Raw genomic sequence first — 16,327 nt, 5'->3', positions numbered from 1 at the left:
TGCTGTTAAAATCTTTCCTAATGGATGCTGCATTCATGTTGCACAGTTGTGTACAGTTGTGTCTGCACGCATGTCAGCTTTCCATACATTCTTACTTTCAGGAGGAAGTAATAATCTCTTTATGGTAAACAAAAGTTGATAAACGATGTAGGTGTGTTGTGATTATGCATGATGGTGTTTGGGTTTAATCTGCATGCTGATTGGTCTTATTGCACAGATGTCTGATGGTTGTATAGCACCACTTTTGGACTCCTTGTAATGTGTATGTTGTCACTTGTTTTACCCGCCATGTCTGACCTCATTTTATGCACAGTTCAACATTCAAAGAATACCATTTCAAGCTGGCCATGAAGTTGAAACTCTTGAGGAAGCGAAGGCTGCTCTCCAAAAATTGGTAAAGGGTTCTAGATTAAATCTACTTTATAAAGGTTAACCTTTACCTTTTTTGCGTGTCCCTCTCTTTTGGTCGTGGAAAAAAATTAAAGGCCATCACTTCTTTTTCCTATAGCCAAAGCTAAATGCACCTCTCCATGAATATGGAGATGATTATATATGTTTGTAAAACAAACTTAGTTTGTGATGTCACAAGAACCATTGGGCACTTGTTAGAATATAAAAATCCTGTTTACAAGTAGATGTTACTTTTATTACTTCCTCGCAAATAAGTTGGAGTGGTATTAGCGTGGTGATACTTCTCATGATGTTTGAACCTGTGGATCTGGCTACTTTTTTTTTGTCTTCTATCAGAGGTGCTATAAGCTAATAACTTCTGTATGTGGTGTATAATTTTGGATCCCATAGTGCCCATTGATCATACGGTGTCTTGTGGGCTTGTCAATGTGCATCATTTTGATTCCAAAACAAAGGAATTGCTTAAATCTCTATACTGTCCTATAACTTATAATTTGGCATGGACGTGATGTTCCTATAAATTCCGTGGATCTGGCATAATGTGGGGTTCATGAAGATTGCTATTTCCACTTTCTAGAATTATTATCTTCTGTCAAAATGATCTGATAAAAGTTCCTTGTAAACGAGTGAAAGTTTGTGCCTCTTTGGTTTTCCCATTGGATGAAGGATCTTTCACAGGTGTTGGTCCCTTGAAGCATAATGCTAAATATGCTACATATTAGGTCCCAAATAGTCTCTTGAGTAGTTTATTTTTTTGAGATCCTTTTCATGAAAAATGTCATACCCATTTGAGCATGTTATTCATAGTCCTCTACTTCTCTGTTGAGAGTCGGAGATCTTGTGAAGGCCAAACTTTCATTCAGAAGATCGTGGATAATTCCTATAGTTCTCTGCAAATGACTTCTGTATGAAAGGGACTGAGTAGGTTTGATCCCATGACTAAAAATAGGGATGCAAACAGTTCGGATCTGGAACAACTAAATACATGGGGATTCGGATCTGGACTGGTCCGGAACAGCCAAAATTTGCAAAACCTCCATTCTGGATCTGACCCATTTGCATCCCTAACTAAAACCAACAGCCTGGCTCTTTTTTTCATTCTTTTCTTTGTTTATTTCTTGGCTAGGCTGCAGATCTCTAGTTGGTAAAACTCTTGAGGTAGCCCCTTGCCCGACTGCCAGGGAGTACACCCAGATTCGACCTTGTGGCATGGGATGTGAGTTTCCAACTTGTGATGCCTCATCAACTTGGGCTCTGTTTTGGGAGCACGTGGGAGGAGAGAGAGTATTCAATAAGGGTTTAATCAATACCACCTATTTGGAAACTCTGTTTTGGGAGATGAGAATGGTGTTGAGAGTGGAGAAGGGCCATTTTCAACTACAGCTACATTCTGGTAAGGATGTAGTTGCCAACTCCAGCTTCATCTCTCATTTTCTTCTCTACTTCTGTCACTCTTCTCATCTCTTCTCCAACACCGGCTTCCAAACAGAGCCTTGGTGATGTTTCACAAGTCACCCTCTTCGGTCTTGTTTTATGCATAAATAAAAAATGCATATGCGAGTTCATGTCAAAACTGAAGCTGATAACATCCCTGATGTTATCATGTGCTGATTTAAACCCGAGTCACATGGATGAAGAATGATTATCAAACTTCCTAAACAGCGTTCTCACCAACTATTGCATTACAAAAGCCCGGGTAACGCTTGGCTTAAACTGGTCCTTAGGTAAATTTCATAAGTGATGCACGTTCTGTTCCTGGACAAACTGGCCATATGTACCATAAGATCTACTGCTTTTGAGAGGTGTCCAGGAGAGACTAGTCATGCCCTTGGCCCAATCAGGCCTGGATTTATTTTCACTTGACATAATAAATCAATCTGAAAGATCATCTCAAATGGAAAGACAAACATGGTGCTCTACGTTACAAACCCGGTTCAAAGCGATTAAGATTGGGTTCATTTTCCACATTTAGATGAAAAGCAAGTGATTCTCCCTTTTATGCAACGATATGTCTGGGCCCTGTTTTCTGTCTCTTGCTTGGTTTCAAGTTCGCTATGGGAGAGGCATGGGACAAAAGGAGGGATGTCATCCAATATCTAAAGGAAATTGAATCCAATTAATAATTGGATTTGGATTCGGTCTAGAATTTTACATCCAAATCTGAATATACGTAATTAGTCAGATTCAGTACTACCCTTTCTCTGTCTGAATTCAAACCAATCAGCCAATATCTGATGGATTGGGTGTATTATATGCTGCATTGATAACGAAATCCCACTCATTTACATACATAGATCAAAGGATTTTGATGGCTTAATGTAATCCAAACTTAGCCAGCATCCCTGTTTCAATGGGCCTGAGGTGACCGACCGTCATTCTTTTAGGACAGGTCCATGTCCGGATACCAAAATTTTGCATAAGATACATTGTCACACGCATAGCACCCTTCAGTGTTCTCCACGGTAAAAGAGAACTTAAAGTGGGTGTTCATAGCTGGAGGAGAAACACTTCAAAGCAACCTTCTTAGAATGCAGCAAGATCACCTCTCTCTCTCTCTCTCTCTCTGGTGCGCCGTCCTAGGATGACCTGTCCAAAGTTCTATTTTTTGGTAGAAACCACCAATGTATTGCGAACCTCAAATTAGGCAATGTATATCTTTTACAACTAATGGAGCTATGTATGTACGAACATCAGTAAGCAGCCAGAGATGAAGATGCATCCTCAGAAAGAAGAGGCAGATGAAGCCGAGTTGGATGTAATGCTTTGCTTGCTGGTTGTTTCAAGAGCTTTAGTTGGCATGCCATGCATGAAGGGGACTATTTATCGATATTTTTTTTGTGTAAATCTGGTTATAGGTCCAGTCGAGAACATCGAAGAATTAGGCAAAGTATGACAACTTTCTGCAATGAAGAAAATTTAATCACTGCCATCACTTGGGGAATAGGTAAAATGTAGCACATGAAAAAATCCTCAGAAACCTGTGGCCATCTGCAAGTCAAAAGCTATATATGATGTCTAGCAAATGAATTCATATTTGCAGGATAAATTTTATGGCTCAAGAAGGAAATATAATTCATTAGAAAAAAGGTAATACAACATGAACAATTACATCACTTCATGCTGGAGTTAACAAAGTCTCATTTATCTAGGTCCAAAGCTACAATCAGAACCCCCAAGAGTTTTTGCCAGAATCTTCAGAAAATGGTTACATTTGTGGCGCAGTAAGCAAAATGCTTAAAATGTAGAGACATTAAATACAAAAAAGTTTCCCTTCACAAGAAATGGAAAGAACCGATCATGATTGCACAGATCAACAATCAGGAATAATGAAAAAAATAGATGGAATCAGTGTTTCCAATAAATGGTAAAAAAAAACACAGTACATGAGCTTACAAAAGATTAAAAAATTTCATAAAGCCTCCAGAGAATAAGCTGCATCGAGCATCAGTTAATTTATTACAATCAAAGCTTATGCTTTCAATATTAAAGACCAGAAACCATCCTTTAGCTCATCTCATCCTGTTCAGAACTCAACCTAGAGGTTACATATATCCTGAGCTTTAGATAAATGCAGAAGACTTCAACACTAAGTTGGCCAATGTCATCTATTAATCCACTAAAAAAAAGAGGACTGATTTCAGCTATCATGAGTTTATGCCCAAACACAACCATTGCTCAAGCTTCTGCCTCTCAAAGAGACTCTATTTAGAAGGCAATAAATAGCCTTGCTGAATCAACATAATGTGTTGGATAACTAGATTAACTCGAACAGAGTCAAATGACAAAATGCTTGGACAATAAGGTATATCTAGACATTTGAATACACTGTCTTAGTTTGCAAGTCCTTTGAAAAACCACCTCCACAGTTGCATCTTATTCATGACAGGAAAATTTGGTAACTAGAGTCAAACCAGAGTTACCAGAAGCTTCTTAAATAGGTGGGAAGCTTGTTTCCCGGACACTCGCTTCGGAAGCATGATACTCCTTGCTTTCAAAACTTAATGAGAACCTCGATTCCCCCACACTTCTCCTATGTTTTCCACGCGCTTCATCTATTTTTCTTATATGTTCTCATATTCAACTTTTCATGTTTTTTATATGTTTTCTCTCACTCTTCTCAGTAACTTCCATGTGCTTTCTCTAAATTGGCAGTCATCATTTTTAGATTTTATTAAAAATTTAATTTTTACACAAAAAAATCATGACATTTAATATTAGTCACTTTTATTTTAGTTTTTATTTATGTTTCATTTGATTCCCATTCAATTCTTATATTTCTTTGTTTATTCCTCGCTTCCCGCTTCCTATACATTTTAAAATGCATCGCTTCTCACTTCCACTTTCCGTATCGTTTTTCGCTTCCCCCTTCCTAGTCCGGCAACCTTGAGTCAAACCAAGTACTTAAATACATTTTAGTAAACAAAGAGGAAAACACACAAATTCTTGAGTCAAATTTAGCCTTCTCCCAAGTTCATAAAGGTTTGGCACAAAAGTAGGTTGTCCTTGAGCAAAAAAATTGTAATAACCTCGATTTTTGACATTAATTGTTTAAATTTATCTGAAAATAATAGGTATTTTTCTACAGTTGGGCATGGGATCCGCATTTCGGATCCAGGATCAATATATATACATATAATAACTTATATATATATATATATATATATATATATTTGAAAGAAAAATAACTAAGGCTAATACAAATAATATTAAACATAATATATACATATATATAACTTGTTAATACGAGGACCCGCAGGTGGATCCATTTGGATCCAACCTGCGGATCCACACTGCGAGACCTACAGATACAAACCGTGGGCAAACCACGGATCAACGCTACAGCTGAGACTCGGACCCGGGCCGCGCCCTGTTACTGATAAGTGTTATAAAAGAAAAAGGAAAGAAGCCCGATAAGGGGCTGCCCGATAAAAGGGGTGTGTTAGGGTTCAAAACCCTAACACTTGCAAAATCGTAAAAAGGGAGGGGAGGTATGCGCAGCCACCAGGAGGGGGAGGAAACCTCCTTCCTTTTCGGGCACCCTCCTATATAGGGGTCTCTCTCGAACCCCTTCTCCTCTCACACCCCTTTTCCTCCCGAGCGCTCTCTCTTTCCCTCTCGTGCTCTCTGGCACTCTCTCTCTCTCGCCTTCTCACTCTCCCTCTCGACCGGTGTCGCGGCAATGGAAACAACAGGGCCGACCGACCATCGTCTCTCGACAGTAGCCTCTCAATCGTGACCTGCACGACGGTAGGAGCAACCGGAGCCGGCGAACCACCCTCTCTCGGTAGCAACATCCTCCAGGATGTCGGAAAAGCTTGGAAAGGTAGGTCTTACTACTATTTTTACTTGTTTGGGTATTGAGTGTGTTCGAGCAGTCGATGTGGGTTGCAGGGAAGCCCTAATTCGAATAGTAAAGGAGATGTTGGAGCTTATGTTACCGAAAACCCCAAATCTCTGATTTGAGGGATTTCAGAATTTCAGGAGGGTTGATTCAGAATGTTTACAAGCTATGGGGCTCAGATTTCAAGAGATTTCAGATTCCAACTGCCAAGAATAAAAAAAAGGAGGGGTTTTGGTTTCGGGTTACGAGGGTTTTTGCAGTGCATAGGTCTCAAGTATGCTAGTAGCATTGCTCAACCCATTTATATGGGCATAACCTGCGTGAATAAGGTTTTGCACATATATACACAGAAACTTTGGTTTTGGCATGAAAGGAAATTGGGATATCGGCCTGACATCTCTCGATTTACCTATTTTTAGGTTATAGGACTCCTCAGATATGCAGTTGGGTCCAACGACATACGATTAAGGAGATTGTTTTCTTTAGTGATGGTTCTTTCTCTTTTTGTCACCCGATTCTAGGGTTATTTAGTGGTTTGGGTAATATCAAGATTGTAAGTTAAAGTTCTTGTTCAGACTCTTTGTTTATTTATTTAGTTTCTCAGTTATGCACCATTTCTGTGAGACTGATCAACCATAGGTAGCGCGTGCGTGCACCGGCATACATTATTGGAACTTGTTACTGCTATTTGGTCTTGTGCGGGTTGCGATTGCTAGTCTGTGATCATGTCCCGACTCATTTGGAGATTTTGTTAAAATTCTGGTATAAGTAAAGTCTATGGGAAAACCATCTGACAGTAAAATTTCAGAATATGTGGGCCTATGATTTGCTTGGTATTGAGATTAAGTAATAAGAACGAAATTTCTGCTCATACTTTTGCTACACACACTATTGTGCATACACAAAAGTAGATATGTGTTATAATGAAATGAAAACTGCGTATTTTCTGAAGTGTTCGGTCGACGAGCCCCGCTTGAGCCGTTCCTCGCCATCTGCATCCCTGAGCTATTCCCAAGCATCGATTCTGAGGTATGGGTTCTTTCCTTTGAATCATGTGAGAAATCAAATAACAATTCGATTTCCATGCAATATTTAGTGCAAATCCATGGTTAAAGAGTGATTCTATGTGTTCACTCTAGATTACATGGATGAGAATCCAGATTACATGGATGAGAATCCATAGATCCTCTTTTATATGGGTGTTTTCGGTTCTTTACACATAAAAATTTTGTGTATGGGGTTTTTATACAAAAACAGACTCATATTGGGTTATGATCGAGATTTATTTCTGTTTGTTATGATCAAGATTTATGCTTGTATATATATAGCTTAATCTGCGTTTTCTGTTCTTGAATTGGGTTCATGCTGGATATAGTTTGAATGACTTGATCGATGCTTATAAAATTGATTTTTTTAGGCATAGTTAAGATCAAGGCTTAGGTGGTGATTAGGTTTGCAAAATTGTTTTCAAGTTCATTGACTCAGCAAATTGCATATGGCTATATACAGATTCTCATATGAAAAGTGTTCATGTTATCCCCTGGTTTACATGTGTTAAAGATTTAGTTTTTCTTTATACGCATGTGAATGTATGGACATGTGCATATATTGAAAACATGGATCATGAAAGTTTATTATTATTGCACTCGCATGCTTATATACTTGTATGCATGTTTTGCTAGAGGTGAATCAAGGAAAGAATGATATTTCTCTTGTGCTTAGAATCGACATGTTATGCTTGATTAAGACATTAGTGCAAGGTTGCTTGCATATACATGTGCATACATGGAATTGACATATTTTGGCACGTACCTCATGGCATGCGTGTTCACATATTTTAATTGGAACTGGTTCATGAATAAAAGTATGCATTTGACTTGAGTATGCATCCGAATTGAACAAAGACATGCTTATAAATATTTTTGTAGCATACACATGATACATGTTGGTATTTCTGAATGTGCATATAACTTTCTAGAATGTGTGGTGCGCATGTATTTTGGTTCTCGAGACATGTCAAGATTTGGAATTATTTATATGCTTTGACTTGATGTGACGTGCTTAAGCATCATACTATATGAAGTTTGTTTCAAATGCATGTGCATACATGCATTGATGTGTGTTTTGCATGTACATAAATGCATGAGTTGTTCACTTGTCCCAATTGAGATGATTCATGAGTGAATGCATATTGGCATGTGAATGAACAAGTCCGAGACAAACAGGAATAAGTCATACTTATCTATACAGACATGCAATATCTCAGAATCCAAACATTTCCCAAAGTCTTCAGACGATTTTTCCCCTACCTCAGGATGTTGTGTAGTTGCGTACGCCTACGTGTGTAGATAATACGAGGGTCGGGCCGCGGAGCACGAACGAGACTCGTTGCGTAAATCTGCAAGAGTGTGAGAGTTATTATGACGTAGTTGTCAAAAAGAACATAAGGCCAGTGGTAAGACCTGCCCTGTCAGCGGAATCAGATGAGTGGCAAGGGTTGAGACTCCTGTCTTACGGAGTCTGATAAGTAGCAAGGGTCAAGGCTCCTGCTTACAAGGAACGAACTGAACGGCGAACGGTGGATAGTAGAGGCCTCAGCCCCTGCTTGACAAAGCAGCGAATGGCAGGGGCCTCGGCCCCTGCCTGACCAAACAACAACGGCAGGGGCCTCGACCCCTGCCTGACAAACAAAGAATGGCAGGGATCTCGGTCCCTGCCTGATGAACCGACGAATGGCAGGGGCCTTATCCCCTGCCTGACAAAATAACGACGACAAAAGGGGGATGACCCGACCTGGGCCAATCCTTGTTAGGGTTTTTAAAACCCGACTCAGGAAGAAGATTTTTTTTTAAACAAATCATCTTTCCGAGCGCCACACCCCACCCGCGCCTTCGACTTGAGAAGGGAAACCCATCAGGGTTTTCCCATTTCTCGTCCCCCCCCCCCCGAGCTCTTTAAGAGCATCGCAGGAGGGCAGAGGGGGCACACCTCCCTCTCGAGTCTCCACCTCCTCCTCGCATCGGCGCCCCTTCTCGCAAACCCCGACGCCTCCTCCCTCTGGTTCGATTGACGCCGTCGCTGCGACCACCGCCCGCGACCTTGAAGGTACGCCTTTTCCCCCTTCTCTCCTGTTTTCTAATCCCTCTCCCTCTGTGTCAATCGGAGGGCCGACAGATGGCCTACGGGCCCCTGTTGTCTCCCCCTCTCTCTTGAGGTTGCCGGAGGGCCAACAGGGGCCAGTGGCCCCTGCGGCACCCGCCCTCCCCTGTGGGCTATCGAACGACCGACGAGAGGTCGGTCGTCTCCCTGTCACACCCTCCTCTCTCTGACGTCTCGCCGGGAGGCCGGCAAAAGGCCGATGGCCCTTGTCGCGTCCTCCTGCTCCCCCCCTGTGTAATTAAATTTTTTTTTTAAACGTGGGTTTTACATTCCTTCTCCTCTCATGGTTGTCGAGTGTAAGATCGCCGGTCATAAAAGCTTATTAAGGACAATCATGGAGAAGGAGACTTGTACTACATGAATTTCTTGGAAATACCTAAGAATACATTTTGTTGCAATGTTCAGAAATTGAATTTGGATCTATAACGTAAGAGACTTGGTCATCCTAGTATATCCAAGATTCAGTTTTTTCCAAAGATGATTTTTTTTTTGTAATTTTAAAATTTTTATATGTGAAAATTGTATTCTTGGTAAAATAAAGAGATTATCATTTCAAGAATAAACCTTTGTTTCTTCTTGATCACTTGAGTTAATACATGTGAATGTGTGAGGTCCAACACCTGTTATATCAAAGGGTAGTTTTATGTATTATATAATTTTTGTAGATGATTTTATGAGATACACTTGGATTATTTTCTTAAACACAAGTCTGAAGTTTTCTCATATTTTCAAATATTTCACAATTTAGTTAAAAACCAATTCAAGAATGATATTTTCATCTTTCGTACTGATTCAGAAAGAGATTTTATCAAAAGAATTTAAAGATTACCTACACATATACAATATCACACATAAAAAATTGTCCGTATATCCCTCAACAAATTAGTTTAGACGAAAGAAAGCATAGGCATATTATAGAGACAATAAGAACTTTATTTATTACAAACCAAGTACCTAAAGATTTTTAGGTTGAAGCCACATTAACTGCAGTTTATCTTATTAACAGAATGTCATTTTCTTCTTTAAAAAATATATCTCCTATTCTGTTGGATTTAATTCCCAAGATTGGTGATTGTGATATTGATGATGATCAAGAAGTTAACAGTGATGTGATGAGTGAAGAACAATCTCATAAGGATTAAGATTGTATCCAATATTCCAGGTGTGGTAATTCTGAACATCCATGTACTCTTGAAAAGTATACCAATTATGAAAAATAAATAGAAATACAAATTAGGTCATCTAGAGTATTAAAAATTCTTGAAAATTTTGTCTCCTATGAGTCATTTTTACCTTAAGTATCAAGCCTACATTACATTAATACATGCAAAGGAACATCCTGAGTGGGTAGAAGCTATGAGAGTGAAATTAGATGTTTTAGAAAAGGCGAATACTTAAACTATCCAAGACATTTCCCCCAAAAAGAAACCTATAGGTTGTCGATAGGTATATAAGGTTAAAATCAAGAGTGATGAAACTCTGGAAAGGTATAAAGTCAGATTAGTTACCAAGAGATATTCTCAAGATCATAGAATAGATTATAAGAAAACCTTTGCTCAAGTTGCTAGAATGACTACAATTAGTATCTTAGTAGCCCTTGTCTCTTTGAAGAGATTGCCTATATATCAAATTGATGTTAAAAATGTTTTTCTTAATGAAAACTTGGTTGAAGAAGTTTATATGAAAATACCGCCTGACATAGTTATCCCTAAAGAAAAAGTTTTTCGCTTAGACAACGCCTTGTATGGTCTTAAACAAGTATTAATCAAGTTATATTTGATGTTGGATTTCAATATTGTCTTACTGACTCAGCTTTGTTTGTTAAAATTTTTGATGCAAGTATTATTATACTTTTCCTCTACATGAACAATATGATCATCACTAGTAATGATAAATAGGGAGCTGAACACATTAAAAAGCTTCTCAAAACAAATTTTTAAATAACTGATTTAGGTTTTTTAAAAAAAATCTTAATATAAAAGTTGTTTATTTTTCTAGAGGTTATCTGCTGACTCAATCTAAGTTTGCTTTAGATATTGTTGTCAGGTATGGTATCTCGGATGATAAGAAGGTTGACACTCCCGGAATTGTCAATGTCAAAATAAAAATTGATACAAAAAACCACTTGAAAATCCAACACCATACAAATAACTTGTCGGGGCACTGTCATATCTCTCAATTACGAGACCTGACATTGCGCAAGAAATTCACATAACAAGTCAGTTTTAGCATGCTCCTATTATTGTTCATGTGGGAGCAATTTTGTTTATTATTATATATATTAAAACTTCTATTTTTCGAAGATTTTTCTTGGCTGTTTCTTTATCCTTACATTTAATAGATTATACTGATGCTAACTGGAAGGTGATCGAAATAACCGACACTCAACCACTGGTTTTTATGTGTTTTTAGGTGAATCATTGATTTCTTGAAAGTGCAAGAAGCAACTAAAAGTTTCTCTCTCTTCAACTAAAGCAGAATACAAAATCATGGCTACAACCACTATAGAAGTAGTCTGCCTAAAGAGATTGTTAGCTGACATGGGTGTTCAGAGTAAAAGAGTATCACGACTATACTGTGACAATAAAAGTTTCATCTACATTTTTGGCAATCGGACCTTCCATGAACGAACCAAACACATTGAGATGGATTGTCACTATTGTAAAATTTAAGTGTATACAAATATTTGACAAGGGTATTTCTATCCTTTTATTTAGAACAGTTCACTAGGGACTGAAATATAATTTTTTATTTTATGTTCACTTCTTACTTTTTCTGCTTTTTGTTTGTACATGTCAGAATTTTTGACTGTTGGGAGACAGTCTAACTGCATTTTTGTGTGTTTATAAAACTCTCCTTTGGCTTTAAGCCTTGTGCTATTTTTTGAGAGTGATTTTTCGGTATCACGTTCGTGAGATTGCTATTGGTCCATTAGTGATCATTTTATATTCGTGCACTTGTGTAGCCTTTCATTGGCGTTCTAATAGTGCACTCTTGTTTGATTACAATTATGTACGAGAGAAATTTCTACACAGCACTATTGATCTTTCCTATGTTATTTTAGAATATCAATTGGCAGAACTTTTTACCGAACCACTCGTTCCTAGATTTCACTTTTTCTTGGACAAACTTTTGGTTATCCAACCTCAAGTTTGAAGAAGAGTGTTAAATATATATATATATATATATATATATATTCATGTAATTTAACTAAGAATAATAATTAAGAAGTCTCTTTAGGTTTTCTTTAGTTTTTGGTAGTATTTGAACTAGTCAACATAGAAAATCGTTGGGGTCCCAATGACACTTTATGGCCTCCTTCACTTGTGTATAAATATGGGGCAAAGCCCCACTATAATGTAATGCATCTTGCATATGTTGAGATAAATAAAATCATTATTTTTTAGCTCTTGTCTTTATTTCCCTTTAGTGGGTGTTTGTGAGTGAACCCATTTGTGGTTCTTTGAGTGTTCATTTTGGTTTGACCATGATGATATTGTGAGTCCACATCTGATGTTTCCTTGTTGAATTCATTAAGGCATTTTAGGCTTTGTTTGGGATCCCGAGATAAGAGTGGAGATGGTATTTAATGAGGGTGTAATTAATACCACCTACCCTCACAGGTGTTTGAGAATAACGTTTTGGGAGATGTGAATGGTGTTGGGAGTGGAGATGGGCTAGTTTAAACTACATCCTTACAAGGATGTTGTTGACAACTCCAGGCTAATCTTCACTCTCGTCGCCCCTCTCATCTCCTCTCCAACACCGGCTCCAACACAAAGCCTTATCTTCATTGGTTAAGGCATAGTCATCTATATTGTTCAAGGTATTTCTTGACAAGGGTATTTCTCAGAGAGGTTTTCAAAAGTTGAAAAATCTCAGGAGTTTTAAAAATACAAAAAATATGAATAATAAGAAATATAGAAAACAATAGGTATTCTTCAAAAAAATAGAAGGAAATAACTTTGAAAAGCTTTTCAAAAAATTGGGCTTTAAATATATAAATTATTTTTTTCAAAAATATCACTATATTGGCCAAGTTTTGAAAAATACCACATTCTATTGATGTCCAAAGCGGTTCCTGGCGACGTTTTGAAAATATTACGAGATATTCCCTTTAATATTGTCCACCTTGAAATAGCCGATAAGGAAGCAATATTTTTGAAATATTGCCAATATAGGTGACACTGGGTTGAGATACATGCACTCACATCTGATGTTTCCTTGCTGGATTCATTAAGGTAGTTTGTCTTCATTTACATGCGCATTTAATTAATTCAACAATTTCTTGTATGGTGCAGAAGATGACTCTCTTGCTGATATCTCTAGCAATGTTGTCAGTACGTATTGGCAGAAAATTGCTATGCTTCACCCTTGAATTGGCTATTTTTTAATAAATGTAAAAAAATACTTAAAATTATTTTTTAATATTATTTAAATATTGTTTTAATGGATTTAACATGTGTCACGTTCTGATTGACACATAATATTTTTTAATTATTTTTTGGCCGATTCAGAACGATTCACTTGAGTATCGGTATCGGTCAATTCACCTGAATTGTTGGCCAAATGATATAGGGCTGATATTGATACTGACAACATTGATCTCTAGATACATCTAATTTCTTCTAGGCCTGTTGCAGAAAAATTGTGGCAGATGAAACAATTTCTGATGCTCAGTTAATGAAGTTTCTAGTCCATACATAGAGTCAATAAAAAACTTCACATGGGCATCAATGAGGAAAAAAGGGAATGAAATAAAGAACTTGGAATTTCATTATTAGAATAAGCAATTGGTAGATCTGCATTCACATACAGGATTGTCTACATGCAGAATGTGTTTATTCATCCAAAACAGTAACGGCATATCAGCAGATAAGCAAATAGGATGAGATTTATGTCACATAGGTGAGGGTGCGGATACCGGTGCGGATGCGACACTTTAAAAAAACTTGGGTGCAGTTTTAAATTAACACTACATGTATGTGTGTGCATTTATGTATTTATATATATAATACAAATAAAAATGAACTTGGTTAGGGTTAACTGAATCTACTTTTGGACAGAAATGAGCCTTAGTGTGGTTGGCTTCACCTGACACAAAGGAAGCTGTGTCTAAGTGCTAGAAGAGTCTGTGTTACATAGGATGAGATGCATGAATGTAATGCAGTCAATTTTCAATCCTTAGCCTATATGCAAATGAATCTGATAATAACCATGAATATCAAACATAATTCTGATTCTGGGGAAAAAGCAACATAAGAAAACAATGCACAAAAGAACAAGTCAAAACTAACATACTAATGTTTACCTTTACATCATAGAACTTGATATAAAACCTTGAACTATCAATAGATAATTTAGTTTCAAGAATTTCTGCGATAGCTGAACTCAGCTTTCCATTAACGCTTGGACCAAGGCCCCCAATGGAAATCAATTCCCCATATGCAGCAGGTTCTTCACTTCCACCAAACGTGATGGGCACACTTCTATTCAGTATAATCATCACATACTGAACAATCCATGAAGCAAAAAGAAAGAAAATTAAATAAATACAATGGCTACACCTACATTCACCATAATCATCACATGCTACATAGTACATATACCATGAAAAGAAAAAGAAACAAAGGTAAGTAAAACATACAACTAAATTACATGAAGCCAATAGCAATAAAAGAAAAATAAGAATAACCACGGATTCATCTGTTAAAATTATGGGTATACAATAATCTATGTCACACGGACTCAGCTAGGGGGTCGACGCACCAACATCGACACGCCCCGACATGGGTGCGGCTTCGGACACGGTCAACCAAGTGTCAGACTCAGTCAACGCACCGGGGCCAAGTCCGTTCACATTTTGGACTCGGTCAACTTTGACCAAGTTTATTTTTGAGGGCAAAAAACTAAAAAAAATCAATTTATATATATATATATATATATATATATATATATATATATAGCGTGTGCACAGTCACATGGCCAGTGCTATCTTATTACTTCGATCGTTCCCGATGCTATCTTATTAATTTATTATTATTATTATTATTATTATATATATATATATATATATATATATATATATATATAACCGAGTCCCCTTGTCCAAAAATTTTGAAATTCCGCCGCACCCGTGTCGCACCCGCACCCATGTGACATAGACAATAACCAATAGACCTGTAGGGTTGGTTTCATAAAGGGGTTATCTGTGATCATCCACCCAGATAACACCCTCTCCCAAAAGAGAAAAACCACACCATAGTTTAAATTATCCAAGAAATCAGAAGCCCAGAAACCAAAGAAAAACCTTAAATTGAACTTAAAAGGAAACATTAAATTATCCATTAAAAGTATAAGCTTAGAAGCTGAAAAAACGAGACCCGCATCACTAAAGATGCGGAAGATTAAAGCAGAAACTGCCATTGTCAAAGTCTTCACAGAAATCCATGTCAGCAAAGAAGGAAGGAAAAAGTCGACAAAAACCTCAAACAAATAAAATTATCTACTGAGACTTGGTTCATGAAAGAGAGCCACTATTTCATCAAATAAAATCATCATATGCAGAAAAATCATTACTCAGACGAATATTGAAAAAGAAAAAAAAACTAAAATCATCAAAATGCAAATTAAAGAAGCAAATAGCCACTCGGCCTTCAAAAATTATCGCATAATTCACAACCAACAAATACAAAAGACATGATGAGAGGAAAGAAACCGGCATTACATCCCCTACACAACCATGAAGCCAGAATTAAAGCAACCAAACAAGACAGACACATAAGTGAATAGAAAAAAAAAAAACCCAAGAAAGAATATTACAGAGTAATGAAGGAAACCCATGTCAACAGAACCAAACAAAAACATTCAGAATTTCGCATGATTGAAATATATAGAGAGAGAGAAGAAGAAGAAGAAGAAGAAGAAGAAGAAGAAGAAGAAGAAGAAGAAGAAGAAATGGAGTGTCATACTGACATACAGATTCAGGCTTGCCAATGATTTTGGCAACCGCTTTGGTTGCGTCTTTGAGGATGTCAGACGCAACCACCGAATCAATGGTGAAGAGATTCAGAGTCGGCATCCCACTTCACACCTCACACTTCACTTGCTGCTGCTCTTGAGTACTATGGGAAACGCTGGAGCCACGAGCTTATAAACCCAAGGGATGTGTGGTGCGGGCGGGTTGGGGCCGGATCATGTCTTGTCAGATCCAAATTCGGATCTGAGATGCAATCAAGAGACCGGGATCCGAGCCTGGATCCCATGATACAAAAAGAGGTAATGTTGATTTGTGACCCAAGATGTAGTGGAAATACAGGATCCAACAAAAAGGACAAAGCCTTTTACATGTAAAAATTGCAAATGGTTCTGATTCGACAAAATCTGAAAATAAGTCCGAACCAAAATGTTTGGCTG

General features: G+C 37.6%; 2 protein-coding genes and 1 long non-coding RNA gene across 3 annotated transcripts in view; 2 read left to right on the top strand and 1 right to left on the bottom strand.

Annotated features, from left to right (window-relative positions):
• Positions 1–631, top strand: part of LOC149843375 (non-canonical heme oxygenase HOZ, chloroplastic-like) — a 51,545-nt gene extending 50,914 nt beyond the window's left edge. Inside the window, exon 9 of the mRNA XM_090001805.1 lies at positions 314–631. Within this exon, the coding sequence (XP_089857931.1) occupies positions 314–433 (120 nt within the window). The 3' untranslated portion in view covers positions 434–631. The remainder of the gene's footprint in view (positions 1–313) is intronic.
• Positions 632–5,345: 4,714 nt separating this feature from the next.
• LOC149843374 (uncharacterized) lies at positions 5,346–13,355 on the top strand. The gene is made up of 3 exons (XR_016430868.1): positions 5,346–5,734; positions 6,705–6,781; positions 13,213–13,355. It is a non-coding gene; the product is annotated as an uncharacterized LOC149843374 (long non-coding RNA).
• A 165-nt stretch (positions 13,356–13,520) lies between these two features.
• Positions 13,521–16,032, bottom strand: LOC149843373 (uncharacterized). The gene is made up of 2 exons (XM_089999749.1): positions 15,891–16,032; positions 13,521–14,423 (listed from the first exon to the last, which is right to left on the bottom strand). Exons 1-2 carry the CDS (start codon positions 15,990–15,992, stop codon positions 14,136–14,138), a joined length of 390 nt encoding a protein of 129 aa, XP_089855875.1. The 5' UTR covers positions 15,993–16,032; the 3' UTR covers positions 13,521–14,135.
• Positions 16,033–16,327: the final 295 nt, after the last annotated feature.

The sequence above is a fragment of the Nuphar pumila genome, chromosome 3 (assembly GCF_984573655.1).
Source record: "Nuphar pumila chromosome 3, dmNupPumi1.hap1.1, whole genome shotgun sequence".
Lineage (NCBI taxonomy): Eukaryota > Viridiplantae > Streptophyta > Magnoliopsida > Nymphaeales > Nymphaeaceae > Nuphar > Nuphar pumila.
This window is presented reverse-complemented; position numbering and strand designations above follow the sequence as displayed.

Bases quoted from the DNA above. Each gene is read 5' to 3' on its own strand.
- LOC149843373 (XM_089999749.1), bottom strand. From the start codon at position 15,992: ATGCCGACTCTGAATCTCTTCACCATTGATTCGGTGGTTGCGTCTGAC. The intron at 14,424-15,890 runs GTATGTCAGTAT...TGGATTGTTCAG, and splicing joins TCATTGGCAAGCCTGAATCT to TATGTGATGATTATACTGAA.